Below are 24,186 nucleotides of genomic sequence, written 5' to 3'. Positions count from 1 at the left end.
GAATATAAACTCCTTTTATCATTTTATTTTATTTCCTATATATAAATGATTATCTGAGTTGATTTTTTCTTTATACGCACACTGCAGTCAACAAATTGTTTGAACATTTTGAAGCACATTGCCATTTGCCCATACTCATACACCTTTTTTTTATCATAAGCTATTTCTACACAAATAAATATATAAAAACCTTTGATAAATAAATCAAAAGATTTAACTTGAAATAAAGGCTCAATTCGGTCCTTAAACTAGCATCGGCTTCAAATAATACATTTTAATTTTATTGAGTCAATATTTTCAAGGTCGAATAAGTCATTTCACATCATTTTTTTGATTTTATCAGTCATTTAATCCCCAAACTCTCTTAATTTAAATCAACTAACCTCTCAAATGTGGATTTATTTGACTCCGAAATACAAATATTATGGAGACTAATTGACTAAAATAATCTATTTGATCCTAAACCACAAATTTAAAATATCTAACTGACCCAAAGAATTAAAATGTACTTATTAGATTTTAAAATACAAATTTAAGAGCTTAGTTGACCTTTTATTTGAAAAGATTCCATCATTCAATATATGGGTATTTTCAGTATGATCGAAATCGACTAGAAAAATTAGAAAAGGAAATATTTCTCACAAAATATTAACTAATTGAGTAAGGTTACAAATTAAGAATATATAGTTTCTCCAACAAGAATAAATAATCGAAAAGCTTGCCATGTATTAGTAAATAACAAAATGGTGGAAGAAGGGTACTGTCAGTTTGTCTAGTAAGAAACCAGTCACCCCATGTGCTTTGCTTCAATCTTTCTATATGCAAACGAACCACCACTCACTAAACCTGTCCACTGAGTCAAATTAGTTTTTTTGCAAAATCCAAAAATAAAAAACACAAAAGAACCAACGCATAAAAATGGAAGATCTTGATCTTTTTATACAAAAATTAGGGTTTTAAAAATAGAAAAGCATTTTAATGTCATTCATTACTTTTCTTCACCAAAACCATACCTTTGCAGCTCTTAATTTGCTTGTGTTGCGTATATGTGGCAAATTTTTAAATAAAAAAAAATATTATTTGATAAATTTTAATTTCCTCGAGAAATTTTCAAGTCACATTTTGCGTATGTGTTAAGTTTTCATGTAGATGTAAACTAAAATTGTGGGGAAAAAAAACTAAAATTAACTGCCATGTGAAAAAAATAAGTAAAGAGCTACATACGTATTTTTAGCTTAAAAACTTACCATTAAATCAAATTTAAAATTTAATAATTAAAATGAAATAAATTAAACATAAATCATCAAAATAAAATAAGTTACTTCAGTAATTTTGATAATCAATTACTCTATTTTTGTGATAGTTAATTATAATTTTTTCATCATTAAAAAGAAACGAGCGTTGGCGGAAAAAATTGAGCCACCACCTCAACAGAATGTTACTAAATGTAATAGTTAATAATTAAAACCAAACTACCTTCAAGTTTGTATGCATTTTAATCCCTCAATAAAATTAACAAAAATAATTACCTTCAAGTTTATATGCATCCCTCAATAAAAATTAACAACAATTTTAGATGATAACCTATCTCAATATTATAGATAAACAAACTATTCATGCCATAAACGTGATTAAATATCCAAACAAAACCATACTCAATAAACTAATGAACTGAACTCTCTTTATTCTTTCCTTTTTCCTTTTTTTATTTTATTTCCCTCAAAAAATAATAACATATTAAAAAAACATGACTTCATCTTATATATATACACACTATGGACCATTCAAACACATCATCAAAAATTAAGCTAATAATTCTATCTCCAACAGCCAAAACTTTCTCTCATTTATTCTGCAACTCTCAAACTGAAACTCATCAGATTAATAATGTCAAAAGTTCATCCTTTAGTTAGCAGTGACAGAAATGAATCTTCTTCTTCTTCTTCTGCTTGTTGCAGCTCTTCCATGGCGGATTCGAAAAAAGAAACTTTTACAATTTGGATGAAGTCTCTTGTGATGCAAGCAAATGGTTGCACTGTTTATAATGAAAATGGTGAAATTGTTTTTAGGGTTGATAATTATGATAAGAAAGGAAGTAGTGAAGTTTATCTCATGGATCTTCAAGGCAGAGTTCTTTTTACCATAAGGGTATGTTCCTTTTTCAAGAATCTAATAATTATTTGTATGATCTTTCAATTGTGTAGCACAAAACGATATTTTCGGAGTTTCGGAGTTTTAGAAGTGTTTCCGAAAATGGAAACATAAACGCTGAAACGAAAGAAACAATATTTTTTAGTGTTTTATAAGTGTTTTTGGAAATGGAAACGGAAATGAAACACTGAAATGTAAGACTCGAGAAGTTTCGTTATGTAGAATTGTATCTGATCGTGATTTTTGTTATATTTTTGCAGAAACAATTGCTTTTCAGACAATGGAAAGGATACAAGAATGATGCTGATGGCTTAAAATCAAAATCACAAAAACCATTCTTTCAAATTAGAAAAATTTCAAGAATTCTCAAAGGAAATTTAATTTATAAAATTTCTCAAGATGGGTGCTATTATAAATTAGAAGCCTCGGCTGGAAAATCAGCATTCAAGATCACAAATTGCAGCAATGGAGTAGTAATTGCAAAGGCTACAAGAAAGCAAACATCAACAGGAATTGTGTTAGGAGATGATGTGTTGACATTAATGGTGGAGCCTAATGTTGATCACTCCTTTGTCATGGCTCTTGTGACTGTTTATGGATTGATGATGAACAGATTGTGAAAAATATTTAGATATAAATTTTTTAGGATCCTCTTATTTAATTTGTTAACTGACTTCAATTGTATTAGCTGATCTATATAGAGAGAGAATTTTGACCCCTTTTTGTGAGGAAGTAGTTTTTTTACAATATTTTTTTTGTATACAAAAGCTGTAATTACAACCAAATATTTATATTGGAATTGCATCAAGATTCATTTGTACAGCGCACAGAAACACAGTTCATGTTTAATTAAATTTAATGGTAATTGATATTATGAATTACTAAACTATGATCTTGTTTCATTTTGGTGCTCGAATTTTAAATTTGTTTCATTTTGGTTGTTAATTTCTAATGACATTTCAAAGAGATATTTCCCGATTTAAATGCATACATATCAATTGTTTTTTTACTTAAAATGCATACGTGACAATCCGTTTTTGCCTGAAAACTTTCTAGGTATTAAGAAATCAACAAAAACCAATTGCTTCAAAAAAATAAGTAAAAATTGATTGGCACGTATTTAGTTAACTTGAATATCTTCCGTTAATATAAAATTAAAAATTAATAACTAAAATAAAACAAATTAAAATTTAATAACTAAAATGAAGAAAAAAAACAATAGTTTAATAACTTCAAAAATTAATTATCCATTATATTACTTGTGATCTTTTTTTAATCACTCTATATATCTTAGTAATTATTACATTAAACAGGAGAGAGAGAGAGAGAATTTTGACCCCTTTTTGTGAGGAAGTAGTTTTTTTACAATATTTTTGTTGTATACAAAAGCTGTAATTACAACCAAATATTTATATTGGAATTGCATCAAGATTCATTTGTACAGCCACACAGAATCACAGTTCATATTTAATTTGATTCATGGTAATTGATATTATGAATTACTAAACTATGATCTTGTTTCATTTTGGTGCTCGAATTTTAAATTTGTTTCATTTTGGTTGTTAATTTCCAATTTCATTTCGAAGAGATATTTCCCGATTAAAATGCATTCATAACAATTGTTTTTTTTACTTAAAATGCATACGTAACTGATGGATTCCGGCATCTCGACGGCATTAATCCTGCAAAACAGTGTAGATGGCTAATCGGACGGTTTGTCCGATTAGCTCTCCGATGCTTAAGTCAGTTTAGGCTTAAGAGAGAATAATTGTATTTTCTAAGTTGTGTGTTTAGGCATACCTCAAGCTCCTTTTATATTAGTCGAATGTATACCTTGTAGAAGTGTAGTAGGAAAGTGATTCCTATTTAGTAGGGTTTGACCCTGTTTAGGAGTGTCCTTCCTTATTCAGACAGGAGTCCTATTTAGGAAGATATTCCTAAATAGTCTCGTCTTCCTAAATTTGAGGCTATCTTCCTAAGTTGGAATTTGTATCCAAATAGGACAGATACTCCGAATATACGTAGATCTTGGTCTTATCCGAATCCCGGGGTCGACGTGCTTTGTCCGAGTCCTCAGGGATTCGGTTTTTATGATGTCGAATGATGTATTCCAGTCAAGGCGGATCCGGTGGATTCGGCCCTTTGGGCGGAAGTCTGGTGTCGTTTGAGAATATATCTTCTGCGACTCGGCTCCATTATAAGTAGAATAGGATTCGGTATCCATCATTAGCCCCCCCGCAAGTGAGCTGAAGTCATGGTATTTTATGCCTCGGAGTATTTCAGCTCTATTTGAGGCGAGTCGTTTTGTATTTTGGCGTTCCTTTTTACTTCTCGAGCAAGATTCCAGTTTTTCTCCTTTTTCGCCATGTGTCGTTCATCTATTCGTTATTTTTTGAAGGTAGGACATGTGTCCATTCATTCTATCTTCTTTTGTCTTTAAACTGTTGTATTTCATCTTTTACTTTTGGTTTTCGGATTTCAATATTTCTGTGTTCTTTGTGCTTGTCTTTATCTTCATTACTCGAAGTCTTTTATTCCAGCTGATGTTTACTCTTTTAATGAGTAATTGTTTCTTCGAGGTGACTCTTCTTGTTTGCAATTCTTTTTCATTTTGTTCCTTTTGTTTTCTTCATTGGACAGATATGAGTCCTTCAAGCTCCTCCACAAATACACTGATCTCATAGGGTATTTATGCCCGTTTTGAGATCAGGTCATTCAATCTATTTCGTCGACTTTCCTTGATTTTAATTCTTTTCGGGTGGACTGCCTTCCTTACTAAGATTTGTTTCTCTGATTTGGGCGAGTTGTTTGTGATTCGTTGATTTGGGCATGTAGCCTTATTTCTTTTGATTTGAGTGAGTCTCCTTATTTTGGCACTTGGCCTTATTTTTACCCGAATCATTTTAGACTCGGTCTTTTGTTTTGAGATCTTTCACATTCATTTTGATTGGCATTTTGCCTTTCTTTCGCATTTCTCTTATTTTTCGGCGTTTTTCTTTCTTTCGCATTCCTCTATTTCTTGGCATTTTCGTCTTTCGCTTTATTTTGCTTCGAGTTGATTTTGATCTTTGATATTTCGCTCTGTTTTTGGCGTTTTGCTTTTATTTTTAGAGTAAATCTATACTCTGATTTTTGGGCGTTTCGCCTTTATTTTAGAGTAAATCTATACTCTGGTTTTTTGGGCGTTTCGCCTTTATTTTAGAGTAAATCTATACTCTGGTTTTTCGGCGTTTCGCCTTTATTTATTCTGATTCCTGTCTGCTTTGCTGCGTTGTATGAATTAAAGATAGTTCGCACCATTGGGTATGACAAACGTCTATACTTGACAATGGGCGATTGGCACCGCCGGGTATGACAAAAGGTCTATACTTGACGACGGGCTATTGACACCATCGGGTACGACCAAAAGTCTATACTTGATGATGGGCCTTTTGACTTCTATCTTATTCATCCTTCTTTCCCTCTTGGGTTTTTTTTCAAGGTTCAGACGAATCTATTTTCTTTGTCCCTCTTGGGGTTTTCCTGATGAGTCTTCTTTGTCAAGTTTTATTTTCTTTTTTGTTGTTTCTTGGTTTACTCTTTTTGACCGAACCTTATTCAGGCGAGTCTCTTCTTGTTTAAGCTTTGGCTTATTCTTCTTTGGCGGAGCCTTCTTTGTTTATTCTTTTTGACCGAGCCTTATTAAGGCGAGTCTCTTCTTGTTTAAGCTTTGGCTTATTCTTCTTTGGCGAATCCTTCTTTGTTTATTCATTCGTTTTGTCCGAGGTCTTTTCCTTCATTTTTACATCGCTTGGTTCTTCATGATCTCAAGTTTCTCCATCTTCGTTATTGTTCTGGATAAAATTCATTTGATTTCTTATTTCTTCTCTTCTTTCGGCCTTTATATTTATTTTTTCTTTTCTTGCCACCGATTTTTGTTATGCTTTCTATATTTTTTTACTCCTTGTAGGAGTTCTGTTGCCACCATCTCTCGCTTTATTTCCTTTTTCTGGATTTTTTCTTGTTTTTGTAATCATTAGATCTGAGTTATTTGCTTCCGCTAATTGTTTGTCTTTTCTTTTCTCGATCGCATTCTTCGTGGAATTTGTATTTTATCCTTCAAGCTCCCCCACAAATACACCGATCTCAAAGGGTATTTATGCCCGTTTTTTAGATCATGTCTTCGTTTTTCGCCTCTTGGGCCGTTTTCATTCTTCCTTTTTTGTTGGGCGTTGTTCGCCTAGTTTTCTGGTGTTTAGGACATCTCATCTTTTCTTTCAGTATATTCTCCAATATTCTCCAATATTTCTATGTCTGTATGGACTTCACAATATAATAAAAATTTATCATATAGAATTGTGTTCAAGATAGCAAGCGATCTTATATAAATTGTGTAGGATATAGTCCATTCTCAGATTATAAATTTTTATTAAATGGTTTTCTTATTCATAAAGATATTGTATATTCAAGTAGTAAATCTATTACTTGATAAAGGAAACTAATGATTCCATATGCTACATTTGATTTTTTCCTTCTTAGCTTATTAGTCTTTTGTAATCATGGAATATATTCTTTTTATAAATTTTCCTAATTAGCAAAGATCTCATGTATATATATATAGATATTTGTACTCATATGCTTAACTAAAATATTGTCGAGTTATTCATGTATATATCTTTCCTAAAAAGAAAAGATCTCAAATATTATACTAAGACAGAATATATATTTTGATTGATCTCATATTATAATTTCGATTAATGCAAAAATAATTGCAAATTATAACCTATCAATTTAGAAGAAATCATGCGAGATGGGCAATATGCTAAAATCATGACACGAGTAATTAATTTCACATATAATAAAATATTTAATGAGTTTGAGAACTTATCGTGATTTAGCTCCCGTTGATAATAAAATAATATCTCCGATTTGACAATCCCGGACGTGATCTTCATGATGCCATAAAATCCTCTACTTTTCTTTTGAATTTGGCCAATAATATAATATGCTTCCCTCCGTAATTAAACTTCTTTCTTTTTTTGATTTTTGACATGCTTATTGTTTATAACACACATGACCTGCTTGTGTAATTCATCTTTCCTTAATCACCTGCTTTGTTATTCCTGCCAATTTCCTCTTTTTTTCGAAATTTAGGTCAAAAATCATATAATCTGCATCCTTTGCCATTAACCACGTTTTTCCTTTTTTCTTGGTCAAATAATTTCTTGTTGTTGACTCTCTCATTCTTTAATGCTGCGACTTGTTTCTTCTTTTTGTTTTTCACCTCCTTATTTCTTTTAACTGTTTAATTAATTCGGATAACCGTTGATATTTCCGACTCTTCTGATTTAGCAGATCCAATAAATATATTTGTTCGTTCTTGAGATTAATTCCGCCAGATGCCATCCTTCAATGAGAATTTATTTTGAGTTCAGAAAAGCTCATTCGAATTTGAAATTGAGTTAAGCTTTTCCCACAGACGGCGCCAATTGATGGATTCCGGCATCTCGACGGCATTAATCCTGCAAAACAGTGTAGATGGCTAATCGGACGGTTTGTCCGATTAGCTCTCCGATGCTTAAGTCAGTTTAGGCTTAAGAGAGAATAATTGTATTTTCTAAGTTGTGTGTTTAGGCATACCTCAAACTCCTTTTATATTAGTCGAATGTATACCTTGTAGAAGTGTAGTAGGAAAGTGATTCCTATTTAGTAGGGTTTGACCCTGTTTAGGAGTGTACTTCCTTATTCAGACAGGAGTCCTATTTAGGAAGATATTCCTAAATAGTCTCGTCTTCCTAAATTTGAGGCTATCTTCCTAAGTTGGAATTTGTATCCAAATAGGACAGATACTCCGAATATACGTAGATCTTGGTCTTATCCGAATCCCGGGGTCGACGTGCTTTGTCCGAGTCCTCAGGGATTCGGTTTTTATGATGTCGAATGATGTATTCCAGTCAAGGCGGATCCGGTGGATTCGGCCCTTTGGGCGGGAGTCTGGTGTCGTTTGAGAATATATCTTCTGCGACTCGGCTCCATTATAAGTAGAATAGGATTCGGTATCCATCAGTGACAATCCGTTTTTGCCTGAAAACTTTCTAGGTATGAAGAAATCAGCAAAAACCAATTGTTTCAAAAACTAAGTAAAAATTGATTGACACGTATTTATTTAACTTGAATATCTTCCGTTAATATAAAATTAAAAATTAATAACTAAAATAAAACAAATTAAAATTTAATAACTAAAATAAACATAAAAAACAATAGTTTAATAACTTCAAAAATTAATTATCCATTATATTAATTGTGATCTTTTTTTTAATCATTCTATATCTTAGTAATTATTACATTAAACATCAAATTAATCTGAATATGAGCCGGATAATGTTACATGAGCAATAAAAGTAAATATGAAAAGGTCCAATTTCTAAATTTGTTGAAATTTGCAAAAATTAAATAGGATAGTTCTAGACATACCTCTTGTCAATTCCACAAATTTGATTGATTTAATGCACTAAGTCTCAAGTATTCTCACAATGGAAAATACTAATTTTTCACTACCTAATGTACTTATTAATTGTATAAATTTTGGTAGAAAATTGAAATATGATTCATTAGTTAATTATATATTTTCAATACATTATATATAAGCAATTAAAGGGTTCCATTAACAAATATAACTCTTCATGAAGTTACCATTTTTTATAGAATTGCAACCTTTTATGAAAAGTATTGCAACATTTCTCTTGCATATTTATATAATCAATTGAGTTCGGGTCAATCCGTCATGGGCGACCCGATCCAAATACCAACAAAATTTGTACTCCCCATTTCTACAGCTTGCTCAAAGTCCTTCACTTAATCATAATAATCATTAGCAAAGTTACTTTCTGTTAATGCAATTTATTAATGACTTTATACTAGTAGTTGAAATTTATATGATTACATCATGATAGTAGCTTAAGAACTTATCTTTAAACATATACTACTTAATTAATTTTGTTATTATTTTAAGTTAGACTTCAATTCATATGAAGTAAACAGTTAATGCATGAAACATTATAACTTTTTAAATATTGCTAAGTCAAGTTCATAAGCAAATCTCCATGTTTCATTGGGTTTAGGATATGACAAGCGGAAGTGTAAACACTAGCCTTTTCATAATTTCAATTTTTAATTAATAAAATGCCCTTTATGCAATTGGTTAAACAACGGTAGGTGTTACATGTACACATTTGAAAATAATAATTAAATCAGCAAATTTGATCCTTAAATTTCTGGGACTAGTTCATATATATTAAATCTGACCAATTTTAACAATTTAATCTATAATTTTTTTACAAAATCAAATATAAGCGCATAAAATGTAAAGATATTAAATTCAAAACAACAACTAACATTAAATAAAAAAATGTAAACATATTTTAATTGATATAAAATGTTAAATACAAATTTACATATCTTCTTTTTTTTCCTGAAAACACATGAGGGTGCAATTGGTTATGAACTAAATTGTCATAATAGATTAAATTTAGCTTACATGAATCTGGTTTATAAGTTTAAGGATCAGAATGACCTTTTACTCCTAATATAATAGCAATTTTTAAATGGTTCAGACACAAAACAAAAAAATAAAGAAATCTTTTAATTAGATATCATATATTTTTCGTAATTAGGATCAGGCAATACAAATTCTACATAATCTATATGTTCAGTCCTTGTCTCCTTGTCATTAATGTTAAAACCTACTGGAAATAATTTTTTTTTTCAAATGAGGAAAAATTCAGTACTCATCCATCATATAATTTCTATATTGATTTAATTGAAGCTAATCCTAACACGTTTTAAGATTAATTAAAACTCTGGTATGAACGTTATTACTATATTATATATTTATTTAGCAATTTAATTTCTAGAATTAGTCAAAATAATGTGGAGGAGAAGATAATATAAGAAAAATGCTTGTGTGAACCAAGTTCGTCAAGTAAGATTATGAACCATCTATAGTTGTGCTCGTATAGGATATATATATTAAATTAATAAATGATTTAGTCACAAAAAATATCAATTTTTTTAACTTTTTTTAAAACGTTAATTTTAGTCTAAAATTAATTCACAATTATTAGCGATTATGGAGCGGCCACCTACCTTCCCGTTCTTTGATTCTTTTCCACCAAAGATGCATTTTGTTAAAATGTGTCAAGATTTTAATTAATTATTTTATTAATTTTCTTCCTGTTTTCATTGCAATTGACCCTCAATAATTAATTTGGCATTATGAGGAGGATAACCGAGTTAATTAAGTATAAGCACAATTATTGAGACCTTCATTTTATATTTTAATTTGATGCTTCGTGTGTCATTTGATGCTATATATATAATTGAAATTAGGGTTTGTTCAAAGTTCCACGCTTATGTAAATTAAAAAATGTGAAATATTCAGCTGTTGAAGATTTGAGGATCACCGTAAGAATATAATGGACATTGAAAGAATAACAAAAAATAATCTAGAAATTATTTGAAGTGAATCTCAACTGCTGATTAATTAATTTAAACCCAACCAAATTGGTAACAATATTTTTAGGACTTATTTGGTACGTAACATGCAATCTAATTTAATGCAACCCTTTGGGATCTTTGATATGATAATTTCTTGTACATTTATTTGTTCTTTAATTATAATTTTGGTGACCTGTTTGTACTTGAGCTGCAAAATCTTTTTGTAAGGTATCTCTCAAAATACTGTAGTTACCAAATTACAATTATTAAATAAACTGTGATGAAATTGTGCTTATACTTTGACAAAAAAAATTGTGCTTATACTAACGATTTTGCAGAATCAACTATTATATAAGCTGTGATGAAATCGATAAATTTATTATGAATATATATAAAATTGACAGTTCCAACCAATGAGTTATACCTCAAACGGTTAAGCGCTAGGTGGCATCTATACTAAACCGTCAGTTCTATTCCCCCCCTTCCACAAGTGCCCTCTCTTCTCGATTATAAAAAAAAATGACAATTCTATCAATTTAAAAATAATTATTATTCAAAATGAAAATGAAAAAAATGAAGGGTTTAATTGATACAAATAAAATATAATTCAATATGTTAAATTACTTTATAATAAATTAGTCCATTTTTAGACAAAAATTTCATAGATTCTTTTATAATAAATTTTTTTTATTGACTTAACTTTTTTTAAGCTAATTGGATAGATAAATTTTCATAAGCTCTTTTTAATGATGGGCTGAATTTTTATAAAAACAAGTTTAGGTACTAAAAAGATATCTTATTTTTAAAAATTAGATCCTTCAACTTTCATATTTGCTGCATGGATATAATTCAGTAATTCACGCATATTATAAAATTACTAAATCAGACTGTCGAAGATGGTCAACCTCAAAAAGTGTACAAGTAGGGTACTTGACACTAGCCCTTTATTTGGTTCAAATCTATATTTATTTTATTTTTGGCATAAGTAAACCAAACACAACTATTTTAAAGCAAAATTTTATAAAATTTATTTGTGTTGGAATAATACATAGAATAATCTTGATTTCGTCGCATACCAATCCGGCCGAACGAGATCACAATAATTGATACTATAGCTTCAACAAGCCGTATCAATGTTACAACCATTCGAATCCAAAGGCACCATAAGAAATACACGATGGACCATTACTTCCATTGTTCAGACTTCAGTCTATGAACAATTTGGACTGTTGTAGCAGAAAAAATAATTTTGATATGAATATATTAAGGGGAAAATCATCATACATAAGACAAAGCTGTAATGGAAAAACCTTAATTACCTACACTCAGAATCAGATTGCTAGTAGTTTTGTCTTAACTTTGTACAAATCGGATTATTCACCCTAATTCAACTCTCACATGAAGAATTTTACGTGTGAGTTCTCCAGCCATTTAAGCTATACACAGTATATAGATTTTGTATATCATGAAAAATAAACAAACAAAAAATATTAGCCCTTTTTGGCATTCTTTAAGTTCCGAACTGTCATCACAAGCTGTTGTCTTTCACCTTCTACCTCTGCAAATTTTAGACTTATTTCTGAATATCTCTCTTGCATTTCCTTCAGTTCGTTTTCCATCGATAAGTTTTGCTCCTTTAATGATTCAAGTTCACTTAATAACTCATTTCCAATTTCTTCAACTGAACCACCATTTGAAATTATGCCAATGGTGTCCTCCGGTAACTGCATAGCAGGGTCGACCAATTAGATATATTGTTATTATGTGAAGCTATGTTGCACGGAAACAGACAGAAACGTTGAAATGACAAATGCTAATGCAGAAAACAGCGAAACAGTAATTTTACAAGAATATGTTTTAGATTAAAAGTATCAGAGTTTCAATAACATTTGTGCAAACGAAAACGAAACACCAAAATATAAAACCGAAACGGAAACATCAAAACAACAAACAATGAAATGGAAAAAGGCAAAATGATATTTTTATACAAATAGGTTATGAATATAAATTTCGGATTTTTTGTGAAAACAAAAACGAAATGTCAAAACGTCGAACTCGATAAGTTCCCATGCAACATAACTGTAAAGTAAATACTTCTTTAACTACTGTCATCAACTTGATAGCTATTTTAAGATATGTGATTTAATCATCATTGCTAACCTTTTGGCATAGATTGTCATGTAGAATTGCATTGTGTTGATTGAGTTCTTCTAGTCTGTCCTCCAACTCCTCAATTTTGCTTAGAAGATCTCTTTCCTTCTCCGAAAATGAGTTCTCCGACGTTTCTAAAGCAGTTTCTTTCAATTTTATCCGGCTCTGTTGAACAAAATCATTATATAATAAGCACTTAAACACAGCATCCATAGGTTAAGGTCAAGAATTCAATACGAAATTACCATAACAAGGTCTAAATGCACTTGAAAACCATGATGATAATACGAGCAATGACTAAGAATTTATTCTATTGTGGTTTTACTTTAATGTTCAGCCTAGTAAATTCTTGTCAAAGCTTTTCATTTACTTAAATTTGGAAGTAAAATATTTACCTCAAGCAATTTTATTTTTTCTTTCAGATTTGCAGCTTCTTTAGAGCCATTAAGTACCGGAGAAGACTTGTTTCTGAGATTATTTTTCGTGCTATCAGAAATTGCCGTGCGTTTGTTGCTTTCTTTGAGCTTCTTGTCAATAATGGTGATAGTGTCTTCTTTTTTCTTGATCTCACCCTTTAACTGAAAAACCTGCTTCCGAAGTTTTTCATTCTCCGACTCATCTTCAGAAAGAGTATGTTTCAGTTCATCACATTGAGCTTTCAGTGTTTCCACCTCCGTCTGTAAGAGATCTATTGCTATCTCCTTCTCATCCTTGAGTGATTCAATTACATTTAACTCCTTCATCAACTTCTCCATTTCCTTCTTCGCCAAAGCTAGTGTACTCGCAAGTTCATTTCTTTCTATTTTGCCTTTTTGTACAAGATTTTCGGAGTGCTTAAAAGACGACTTCAACTGTTGTAATTCAACTTGCAGATTCTCTTTCTGTTCTGCTTGTTTAGAAAGGATATTGTTTTCTAATGTGAGATTTTTGATCTCGCCCTTTAGCCTCAAAATTTCCTTAGAGAAAGATCCATTTAGATCTTCCTCATTCTTCTTTTGATGTTCCATCTTCCTGGATTTGTCATCAATTTCCATCATCATCTGTTCTATTTGAGTAACTTTCATATTCAGTTGGTCGGAAATATCTTGTATTTTTGCCTCATAATAATCCTTAACGGATTGGATCTCTTCATTTGCCTTCTGAAGCATTTCTTCAAGTTGATTCTTTTGTATACGCAGTTCGTTAGCTTCCGCCAGTGCTTTCATGGCCACATTTTCATTTGCATCAAATGCTGATGCCATTTGCACAGACAATCTCTTAAATTCCTCCTGTATCTTCTCTGCTGTATCGGCATTCTTCCATCTTGTCTTTCTTAACGCATCCTCGGCTCTGATTGCTCTTTGCTCTTCCTCAACTTTTGCACGAGTTAAAGCTTCTAGATCAGCTTCAAACTCTTCGGATTGCTTCTCCAGTTCGTCCTCCAAACTCTTGATATGGGCTTCGAGTTCATTCACAGTCACCAAAGAATCTGAGTGTTCTCTGGTTTGCTTTTTGAGATTATTTTCCAAGCTCTCAATCTGGGATTTAAGTTCATTTATGACCACCAAAGAATTTGAATGCTCTTCAGACTGTTTCTTGAGTTCAATTTCCAAGCTTTCAATATGGGATTCTAGTTCACTGATGTTGGAAAAAGAAGAGGAGAACTCACATTGCATCTTCAGATTTTCTTCCAGCTCACATTGCTCTAATTTATACGACATGTCATGGTTTTCCTGCTTTAATATCTCGTAGTCAAGTGCAAGCTGCTCCATTTGCATCTCTATCTCATCTCTGTCTCTCCTATAGATTTCTATCTCATTGCTGAGGTCCATAACCTTTTGCTCCAAAAGGTATGCTTCCTTAGCATCTTTATGCTCCTTAACGAGCTCTTCCAGCGCCTTCTGCTCTTCATCATCGTCACTCTCACTTCTAAATGTAGGATTCTCGGAGGATTTTGGTTTGTTGGGAGGATCAGCTATATCCCCCTTTTTCTGCTCCAGCATCGCTTCTAGATCTGTTACCGCAAGGATCAGCTCAGCATTTGCTTCCTGAGTTTTTTGCAATTGCAATCGAAGATTGGCATTCAATTCTTTCTCGTGATTCAGTTCTTGTCTGATCTCATCAAGAAGAGCCCGTGGATCACCACCGTCAAACTGTGACTTTGGTTTGCTTTTTGAATCCTCTGAGCGTCTCTGAAAGGCTTTGAGCTTGTCACATTCTGCCTTGAGTGCATCTCTTTCCTGTTTCGAGCCCTTGAGTTCTCTTGTGAGATCCTGCCCCCTTTTGCTCTCTTTAACTATTTGCTTCCGAAGAGTCTGCAATTCCAAATCCGACAAATCTACTTGTCTAGACAAAACAATAATTTCAGCCTTGAGCTTTTCAATCTCAATATCTGAAGTGCCTTGTGACATTTCTCGTGTCAAGGCAGCCTGCGAACTATTAATAGAGTCATCCGTACTTATTCCGTGATCAGATTCCCCCGACCACTCCCATTGTGATTGTTGATGCTCTTCTCGGACTGTTGCAGAACCATTTACTGTTGGTCTATGAGAAGCTAATCTGGGGCTCTGAGATGATACAAAGCTAGTCGGATCCTGTAGGGAATTATTTCTGAATTGAAGTTCACGAGGAGTATTGATCCCAGAGCTGCTGTCGGAACTTGACATTGTAATGTCAGATCCACTAGATGTTCTGTAGTCACCATTTAGTTCCGAGCTGCGGGAAGCATCATTAGGCAGTCTATCCTGAAACAAGAAAGAAATATCTATCTTAAATCAAGCAAACCAAGAACAAAAGAACTAAATTCAAGCCATAGCTCCGAAACGTACTTCATTAGAATTATTCTTAACGCCTTCTTCGGCATCACCATTGCTTAAGAGGGAATTCAGAGATCTATTCGGTGTTTTAATGTTTGTATCTTCGGTTTCCTCCACATCTCTGAAAAGTTCTCAGAAGAAAAAAACGCCAGCACATTGCAATCAGTTGAAGCAAACTCCAAAAATGGAAAAAGCTACTAAATATTACATAACTACAATTATAATAATTATCAATATCTACCTATAGATGTTATCCTGAAGCCTCTGAATTGAAACCTATTGAAACCCAACAGCAAAAGTTAATTCCAACCAATCAGACTCAGCAATTTCCTCATTTACTCATAAAAACAAATTAGAGGACTTACATGCAAAACCGCATTAGATTTCGAATTCTTCAATGGAAGAGAAACAGTATTAACTTTAGTAGATTCAGCATAACTAGCAAGATCAATCGAAACCTCACCGATTAAACCATTTCTCGACGATCCCTGCAAACAATCCGAAAAAAGACATTCAAATTACAAAATCAAACACTCAAAACAAAACTCAAACTCAATTCAACAACACAATTTCTTACAGTTGAGACAATGAAATGGTAAATTCTGTCATTGATCTTCCCAGTTCTTGAATCTTGAGTGAATTTGACAGTTTCATAAACTGGATATTCCCACCGACAAGTTTTATCTCGGATTATACTCTTGTCTAACCTTGCTGTTGGCTTTCCAATATCTCCAGGGACCACAGATATCACCAAGGTATCTACATTACTCAGTTGTGCTACCTATTACAGTCACACAAACACTCACTCAAATTCTTCCACTAAACTAAAAAGAACATTAAAATAATAATAATGCAGAATAATTTTGATTGAGTTGAGTCAAATGCACATTAAATACTTAAGTTAATGTAAATATTTAATTTCTTGTTTCTATCATGTGACACTTTAAATGCATATTCAAGAATTCAAAACTCTTTTAAAAAACATTGATTAATAAAATAAAATGAAATCTAGTTCAGGAAGAACATTTATACCTGAGTTGCATGAAACTGTAATTTGAATACAGTTTTGATCTTGTTCTTATTATCATTTCTCCATCTAGCTGACTTGAACATCTTTTAAAAAATTCTTCAGTCGCCGGAAAATCAAGTTAGTCACCGGGAATCCGGCGAAATTCCCCGGAAAACTAGCATTTCTGTGATCGGTTCGTCCAATGCAGCTTAAAGAGAATGACACGGATAGAACTATAGACTGTTTGAAGAGAAAAGCGAGTTGACTCAGTAGAAAAATACTGAGTCTGAGACAACGAGTTAAAAGAAACGGAACAGATCTGATAAAAGGAAGCTGGTTCGTTTGGTGTTGTGTTTTTTGTTGAAATGAGAGTGTTTGTGCCTGAATTTTGAAGTTCTTGAGGATCTTCTCTTTCTGTCTTTGTAACACTCTTTTAGAGAGTGATGCCACGTGGTCTTTTCTTATTTTAATTGTTTTCAAATAAACAAACTAAAAAATAATAATAAATAAAATTTTTAAATTTATGAAAAGGAAAAAAATTAGAAAGAAGGTTCTACTTGTATTTTGGGAAGATAAATTAGCATAGTATTTATTTACTCCCTCCGTCCCGTTTAAGAAGGGACAAATGACTTTTTCACATATATTAAGAAAGCATTAACTACTATAATATTTTCTTATTTTACCCCTATTTATGATAGTGTTGTATTTTGTGTATAGACTAATACTCATTAATTATGGAAAGAGAAAAGGGGGTATAAAAGGAAAATTCATATAAATTGGCACAAAAAACACGATATGGCCTTCTTAAGTGGGACAAATAAAAATGGGATATGTCCCTTCTTAAATGGGACGGAGGGAGTATCATATATAGGGATGCTTAATTTAGTTTTTATTAGTAATTAATTTGGATTAAAGTTGTAGATCATTGCATGCTCTGATTTTGAGTCAAGGGAACAGTGTTTTTCTTTTTGACATAGATGCCCTTCTTCTATTTTTTAACACATGATCTTCCACTTTTTTTTTATTACAGGCTTCATGAAATTTTCTGAACGGATTCCAACTATAAGACGACATTTTTAAATCTTCCGCATTCATATTAATCCACGTTCGAGCCGTGTAGATTTTTTGCGGGAGGCAAACTCTGACTTCAAATTTTAAACGGCTGCATACATGAGTAACGTTCAAACCTGAGACCTTACTTAAACTAGAAAAGCGTCTTACCAACTCATCTTAGATTTTTTTTCCCGTACATCTTGGGGTTAAATCTTCCATTTTTTATAATAAACAAACAAACTAATCCCTCATATTTATGGTATTTCATTATCTTTTGCTATGTTAATTTTATTTTATAAAATATTTTTTATGAGTTTTAAATTAATTTTAAATTTGTAACTCTACTTCTAATTCTAATTAGAAGAAAAACTATTATTTCTGAAAATATACCATCACTTGTAGTAACAAGCAAAATTACTCACCCTCATAATTTTTGATTATGTGAATATACATTATTTTAATCATTAGCATTAATAAGAGAACGTATTTTTTTTATTTATCTAGCTTTTAATTTGATTACTTTATCTATAAATGGAGTTAAAATATTTTGCAAAACATAAATTCCTTACATAATGCCAAATCTACTATATATATATAAAGCAGGACGTTTTTTCCCACGGATTGACAAGTGGCATTCCCTCATTTATTCTAATATATTTTCTTTTTCCTTTTAAATGTCAAATGGCATTCATATACTAATTCTCCCATATTTCCTTTTTTTAATAATTTTAAATCATTAATTCTCTAATTAATGTCCCTATGAGTGTTACTAGATACTAACTAAATAAAAAAAATCACTAATATATTTGTTTATAAATATACTAATAAAATATTTAAATAATTTTAAATGTTAGTTAATTTGAATCGTAGGATTGAATAAGTTCATAAAAATAGAATAAACTATTTTTCTCTTCATTTAAAATATTATTATTATAATTAATTCAAAATTGATTTTTTTTCTCTTTATCATCACATTTTCGATATTCTCAACACAAAGCTATATTTTAATTTTATATCTAATTGGAATATATAACTATTATTAATTTTGACAATTAATATTCACAAAAGTAGATAAAATATACATTTAATCTACTGATAATTATGATATTACGATAGTTTTAAATTTTACAGCAAAGAATAAGAAAAAAATGACATATTTAAAAGATAATTTAAATTATAAATAAATAAAATTAATGAAAAAGGTTTTGACATTAAACATTCCATAAAAAATATGGTAACCACCATTCTTTGGACTTTATTGATCTTATTATGGTAAAAAAATAATAGAATTATGTGTCATTAATAAAAACACTGGGTAATGAAAGAGGTTTAGTATAATAAGTCAACATTTACTAAGATAACAACAAATGTATACAACTGCTAATAAAAAAAACGAGAAATTCTTATGTAGACTCGGTCTACTATGTCATCTGTAAACTAACCTATCACATTATGACACGTCATTAAAATGATGGCAATTTTGTAAATTCGTTTTTTACTTATTTACACCTTTGAATAGTAATATTACAAGATTGCCATCATTTTAATAATGTGTCATAATGTGATAGGTTTGGTCTACGGATGACGTGGTAGACCGAGTCTACCTAAGAATTTCTCAAAAAAAACGTTAGAATATTTTAGTGGTCTATATTTTAAATGGAAAGATTTTAGAATGAATAGCCAATAAATTATGTTTAACACTAACAAAGGAGTAATTATCAAAATTTATAATCCGTTACAAAATTAAATGCTCATTATTTATAAGACAATTACAAAATTTATCACACATTTTCATATTTTTCTAAAAAAAAAAGACTTTTTATACTCTTTTAGATCACCATTATAAATACTCTTATTTTTACTCTTTTTCAATGGAGAGCTACATATAGCTCAGGTAATTTTTTTTATTATTTTCTCTTATTCATTATAAAGTTTTGTTTATAGTTTTTGAGTTGTTCTAATTTTTTTTTATTTGTTCTATTATTCAAATGTTATGCTCTAATTAATAATTTGTATGTAGAGATTAAAGGCCTTGCTATTGACAATAAAACAAATAGGTTTTATCACCAACTTTCATCTTTAAAATTTTAATTTTTTGATTTTTTTGTTCTAATTTATTTCTTTACTTCACATTTGACGTTCTCATAATCATTCTCATATTTGTTTTTTTGACATTTCTACACCACTTCTTTTAAATTAATATAGTACGATGTAATGTTTTTTCTTTAGTTGATACTTGGCATTTTCATAAGGGACGCAAAAAGAATGTCGTTGTGTGGGGATGCGATTCGCCAAGGTGGGGAAAACAAAGACGTCCGGCACTACCAGATTCCTTCTCTTTTATATTTTTTTTATAAATTATTACTTTTTTATAGTTAGCATAATAAAATTAAATTGATATGTTAATCTAACTTGGTGTTGTTTTTTTTAAAAAAAAAAAAATTATATATTGTTTTTGACTTATATGGTAACATTTGGGATTTAATATATCAATTGATTTGCTCAAATTTGGTAACGTTTTTTTAAGTTACTAAACAATTTCTTTTTTAAATCGGTATGAAAAATTAGTGAATTTAAATTGTTAATTAATTTTCTAAACTAATTTTGTAACATGCTTTACCTTTAAATTCTTTATTTTGTATAGCAAGATTGGTCAAATTTGGTAATGTATGGGAAAATTAGTGAATTTAAAGTATTAATTAATTTTCTAATCTAATTTGGTGTCAAATTTGGTAGTGTTTGTTTGTAAACAATTTACATTTTAACTTGGTATGGATTAGTGAATTTCAAGTATTAATTTATTTTCTAATCTAATTTGGTAACATATATCTTTTACTTTTAAATTGTTACTTTATATTATTTCTTTTTATTTGCTATGGTAAAATTGGTCAAATTTGATACATGCATTGATTTGTTGATTTAATTTGATAAAATTAATAACTTTATCTTATTTGATTTTGTTAAGATAATTATATGATATTCAATAAGTGGTATTGAAAAGAAAAATTTAATAATAAATTAAACTTTTTTAATTTTAGTATCAAATAAAATGATACTCTTCATTCCGAAGAAGAAGCAAATTTTTGGAAATGGAGAATTAAATTTCAAAATAAAAGCATCATATGCATATGAGATAAAATTTGGCAAACAAGCAATAGAGGACATTGAATTGATATAGAGGAAGATAGACATTTTATAACTTGTAACAAATCTTGATTAAATGTGGTATTTTATTCTAGATTAAATGTGTTTAACCTGTTATGATATTTTAAATTTATCACTTTACTCTATTTCCATATTTATGAAATGCAATTTGTTATTTTTATAGCAAAACATTTTGAAAAGCATGACATTATCACTAGCTCAAGTAATATAAAATTAATGAACACTAAACTCAATATAAACAGAAGTAGTGCTCAAGAAATTAGCAAATCATATTAAAATTACTACAAACACGAAGTTCATAAGGACAAAAACCGATTGGTGATTAAATGTCATAACTGAATTTTTTTAAAATCTTGAGGGTACATTCAACATAAACAACTTACACTATTAATTCTTTATTCATGATACAAATGTAATATATATATAAATATTAATTTATAATCATTGACACTCTAATTTTTTAATAATATATTTTGCAATTGTCATTTTCGAATAACTAACTAATTCCTTGTAAATGATAGTAATTAATATGAATGTTAATTTTTTATAAATATTAAGTGTTTTAATTCGAGAGTTAACCTTCCATTTTCTTTCTTTAAAGGTTAAAATACATGAAATAAATGCATTTTAATTGCATTTTATGCTCAAATAACAGATAAGCTAAATGTAAATCAATCATTAGTATTTCTTTACACTATAGTATCTTTTTTAAGAAAATATCTAAAATATTAATTTTAGTTTAATTTTCTCTCTCTTAAAGATAGCAATGCCAAAGTATTTTTTTGAACTAATTTTTTACAGTCTCATTATTTGTAATTTTTTTATTTCATTAATAATACTAACATTAAAAATGTATAAAACAAATATTACTTTAAAAATAAAAAATTATCCAAACAAAAAAATACAAAAAGCATTATTAGTCAATTTTTTTTAAAAAAAGATTATAAAAATTAAAATTAAATTTGTATCTTGAAAAATCGGACCTGATAATATTTATTAAATACATAATCAAACCTTTTAAATTGAAATATTAATTTATAATCTTTTAAAAATAATTTAACAAATCCCGACACTTATTGAACTATATATTAATTTTTTTAAAATGCCACATAAATATTTGCAATAAAATTAAAGAAGTATTAGTTATCTATCAATTTAATTATAAATAAAAAAACTATCTAAATAAAAGATAGAAACAAAATTTCAACAATTCTATTCTTTAAAAATTAATAAAAAAAATTAAATAAATGTCGTGCAACGCACGGGTTAAAGCTAGTTAATTGTATAAGACAGGACAAATCAATAGGTGACAATCATATATAGGCATATTCTTTTTAACATGAAATAAATGACAAATTTACTTTTTGAATTAAACCATTTAGATATTAATTTATTTCCGACATTTATATATGTCTACTAATATAAACATTATCTTTTTACTAAATTAGCTACACAAAATTTCTATTTTTTCATCTAATATTTTATTGTTCATCTCTACATGTGAATTAGATATTTTTAAAAATTAATCATAATATATAATTCTTGATTAAATTAATAATAAGTTATGTTTTATATTAATTGAACAAAGTGTGAGTTTAAACTTAAAATCTTGCTTGGTAATTGGTACTGCAGCAACCAAATTGCCTTGTAGCTGTTAAGTTTGTTGGAGTGTTAAATTTATTCTAATTTTGGCACTTACTTGATCTAATTATCATTTGGCCAAAAATAATTCAACTTTTGTACGCCACAAGAAAGACTGGTTTGCTAATTTATAATAATAATTGTGTCATTCTATAAATTTGAAAAAAATCAATCTCAATCTAGCATAATTGGATTCTTTCTCAGGCAAATAAATAAAATAAAATAAAATAATCGGGGTGTCATTATCAATTAATGGACGTCTATGTGTGTTTTGATGAGGGTCCATGGAATTGGCCATTTGATTTGGATCCATTTACTAATTAATGCTTTAAATTAGCTACCTAAACCCCAATCTTCCATTAATACATTTTAATCAAGTATTAATAAAGCACTATTATGGTGTCCTCATTTTTTTTTTTTGAATTCATCAAATTTCATTAAATCGAATATGAAACAGTTACATTTGTAAGAAATTCGGGATAATTCGAAAACGAAACCCGATGACCTGACATGGAACAGACAACATGCTGTCTGATTCGCAGATCTTACTTACGAAAACAAAAATTAATTATTAACTGTTTCGCTAATTAAGTGCAATCTTCAATCAATCTTCGATCAAACTTCATCTATCACCCATCACCCGCAAACTCACATCATCCGGTTCAACCACCACTTGATAACTCCTTCATAAAAAAGAGACAGCAAACCTTCCACAGAGGAAGGACAACAAACCTTTCACAAAGAAATGACAAAATAAAACATTCAGAAAAAAAACAAAACAATGAAAAATAAATAAACCTAATATAGCTCATAAACGATTTCATTTTGTTGTTGATGATTTTCAATTTATCTCCGCTTCTTGATAATTGAATTGTGCTTCGTTGATAAATCTTAATCTATCAAGAAAAAATGGAAAAGAATTGGCTATTTATTATATCTATGAAATTAAATTAACATATGTAGAGGGATGGCTACCGTCAACAGCAAAATCAAACCATTGACGGCTGCCGGAGAAGAAACAACAAAAAAACTCTAGACGGCTAGGGTTTGCTTTGAGAGAAAAGAGAGGTTTAGGGTTTTAAATTTTATAGTTGATAGAGATGAAACTTTTATGGTGTCCTCATTTATCAAATAGTAATGGAGTAGATTAATGTTTTCAATTTTTATTTGATATACCAAAAAGGTAAGAAAACATGTGGTCCTTTATTTTAATAATTAAAACTATGCCATAAAATAATAATCCTACCCAGGACCATATAATAATAATAGCTCATACATCACTGGCAATTTATATTTTATATGATTGTCCATCATAGTTTTTTTCTGCCAAAAATATACTGGAGTAATTTTTCTAAATTACTATGATTGTTCATCATTTTTTTGCCAAAAATCTATTTTAATAAAAATATAATGCCAATTACGAAAAATAAATAATAAAAAGTAATCAATTACATATTAAAGTCTAATATCTATTATCACAAAGTGAAATAAAATAGTATAATAAAAAAATGAAAAATTCAACAATGCAAGATAAACTGAAAAAAAATTATCTATGGAGAATTTCCAGCTTGAATATATATAAAAAATGAAAACAAAAAATGAACTTTTACAGTGAAATATTATAAGAAATGAGACAGTTTTATAATTTTCATAAGATATAGAAAAATGACTTGTTAACTTATTGATGCTTCGTTTAAATACATGTTGGGATATATTTGCTTCAAATAAAATTAAAAAAATTGTGTA

The 24,186-nt window shown here is 29.6% G+C and overlaps 2 protein-coding genes across 2 annotated transcripts; one reads left to right on the top strand and one right to left on the bottom strand.

Moving 5' to 3' along the window:
* The first annotated feature begins 1,783 nt into the window (after positions 1-1,783).
* Positions 1,784-2,973, top strand: LOC126677885 (protein LURP-one-related 11-like). Its single transcript, XM_050372699.2, has 2 exons — positions 1,784-2,148; positions 2,412-2,973. The coding sequence occupies exons 1-2, from the start codon at positions 1,888-1,890 to the stop codon at positions 2,769-2,771; spliced, it is 621 nt and encodes a 206-aa protein (XP_050228656.1). The 5' UTR covers positions 1,784-1,887; the 3' UTR covers positions 2,772-2,973.
* An 8,951-nt stretch (positions 2,974-11,924) lies between these two features.
* Positions 11,925-17,005, bottom strand: LOC126677415 (uncharacterized). Its single transcript, XM_050372009.2, has 8 exons — positions 16,605-17,005; positions 16,150-16,353; positions 15,938-16,060; positions 15,814-15,848; positions 15,585-15,693; positions 13,173-15,500; positions 12,787-12,942; positions 11,925-12,350 (listed from the first exon to the last, which is right to left on the bottom strand). Exons 1-8 carry the CDS (start codon positions 16,683-16,685, stop codon positions 12,117-12,119), a joined length of 3,270 nt encoding a protein of 1,089 aa, XP_050227966.1. The 5' UTR covers positions 16,686-17,005; the 3' UTR covers positions 11,925-12,116.
* Between the last annotated feature and the right edge of the window lie 7,181 nt (positions 17,006-24,186).

This window comes from Mercurialis annua, linkage group LG4 (assembly GCF_937616625.2).
Source record: "Mercurialis annua linkage group LG4, ddMerAnnu1.2, whole genome shotgun sequence".
Lineage (NCBI taxonomy): Eukaryota > Viridiplantae > Streptophyta > Magnoliopsida > Malpighiales > Euphorbiaceae > Mercurialis > Mercurialis annua.
The sequence above is the reverse complement of the archived record's forward strand: the minus strand, read 5'-3'. Positions and strand labels throughout refer to the sequence as shown.

Coding starts and splice junctions, on each gene's coding strand:
- LOC126677885 (XM_050372699.2), top strand. CDS start 1,888: ATGTCAAAAGTTCATCCTTTAGTTAGCAGTGACAGAAATGAATCTTCT. Junction 2,149..2,411: donor GAGTTCTTTTTACCATAAGG/GTATGTTCCTTT, acceptor ATATTTTTGCAG/AAACAATTGCTTTTCAGACA.
- LOC126677415 (XM_050372009.2), bottom strand. CDS start 16,685: ATGTTCAAGTCAGCTAGATGGAGAAATGATAATAAGAACAAGATCAAA. Junction 16,061..16,149: donor ACCATTTCATTGTCTCAACT/GTAAGAAATTGT, acceptor GATTGTTTGCAG/GGATCGTCGAGAAATGGTTT. Junction 12,943..13,172: donor AAAAAATAAAATTGCTTGAG/GTAAATATTTTA, acceptor TTTGTTCAACAG/AGCCGGATAAAATTGAAAGA.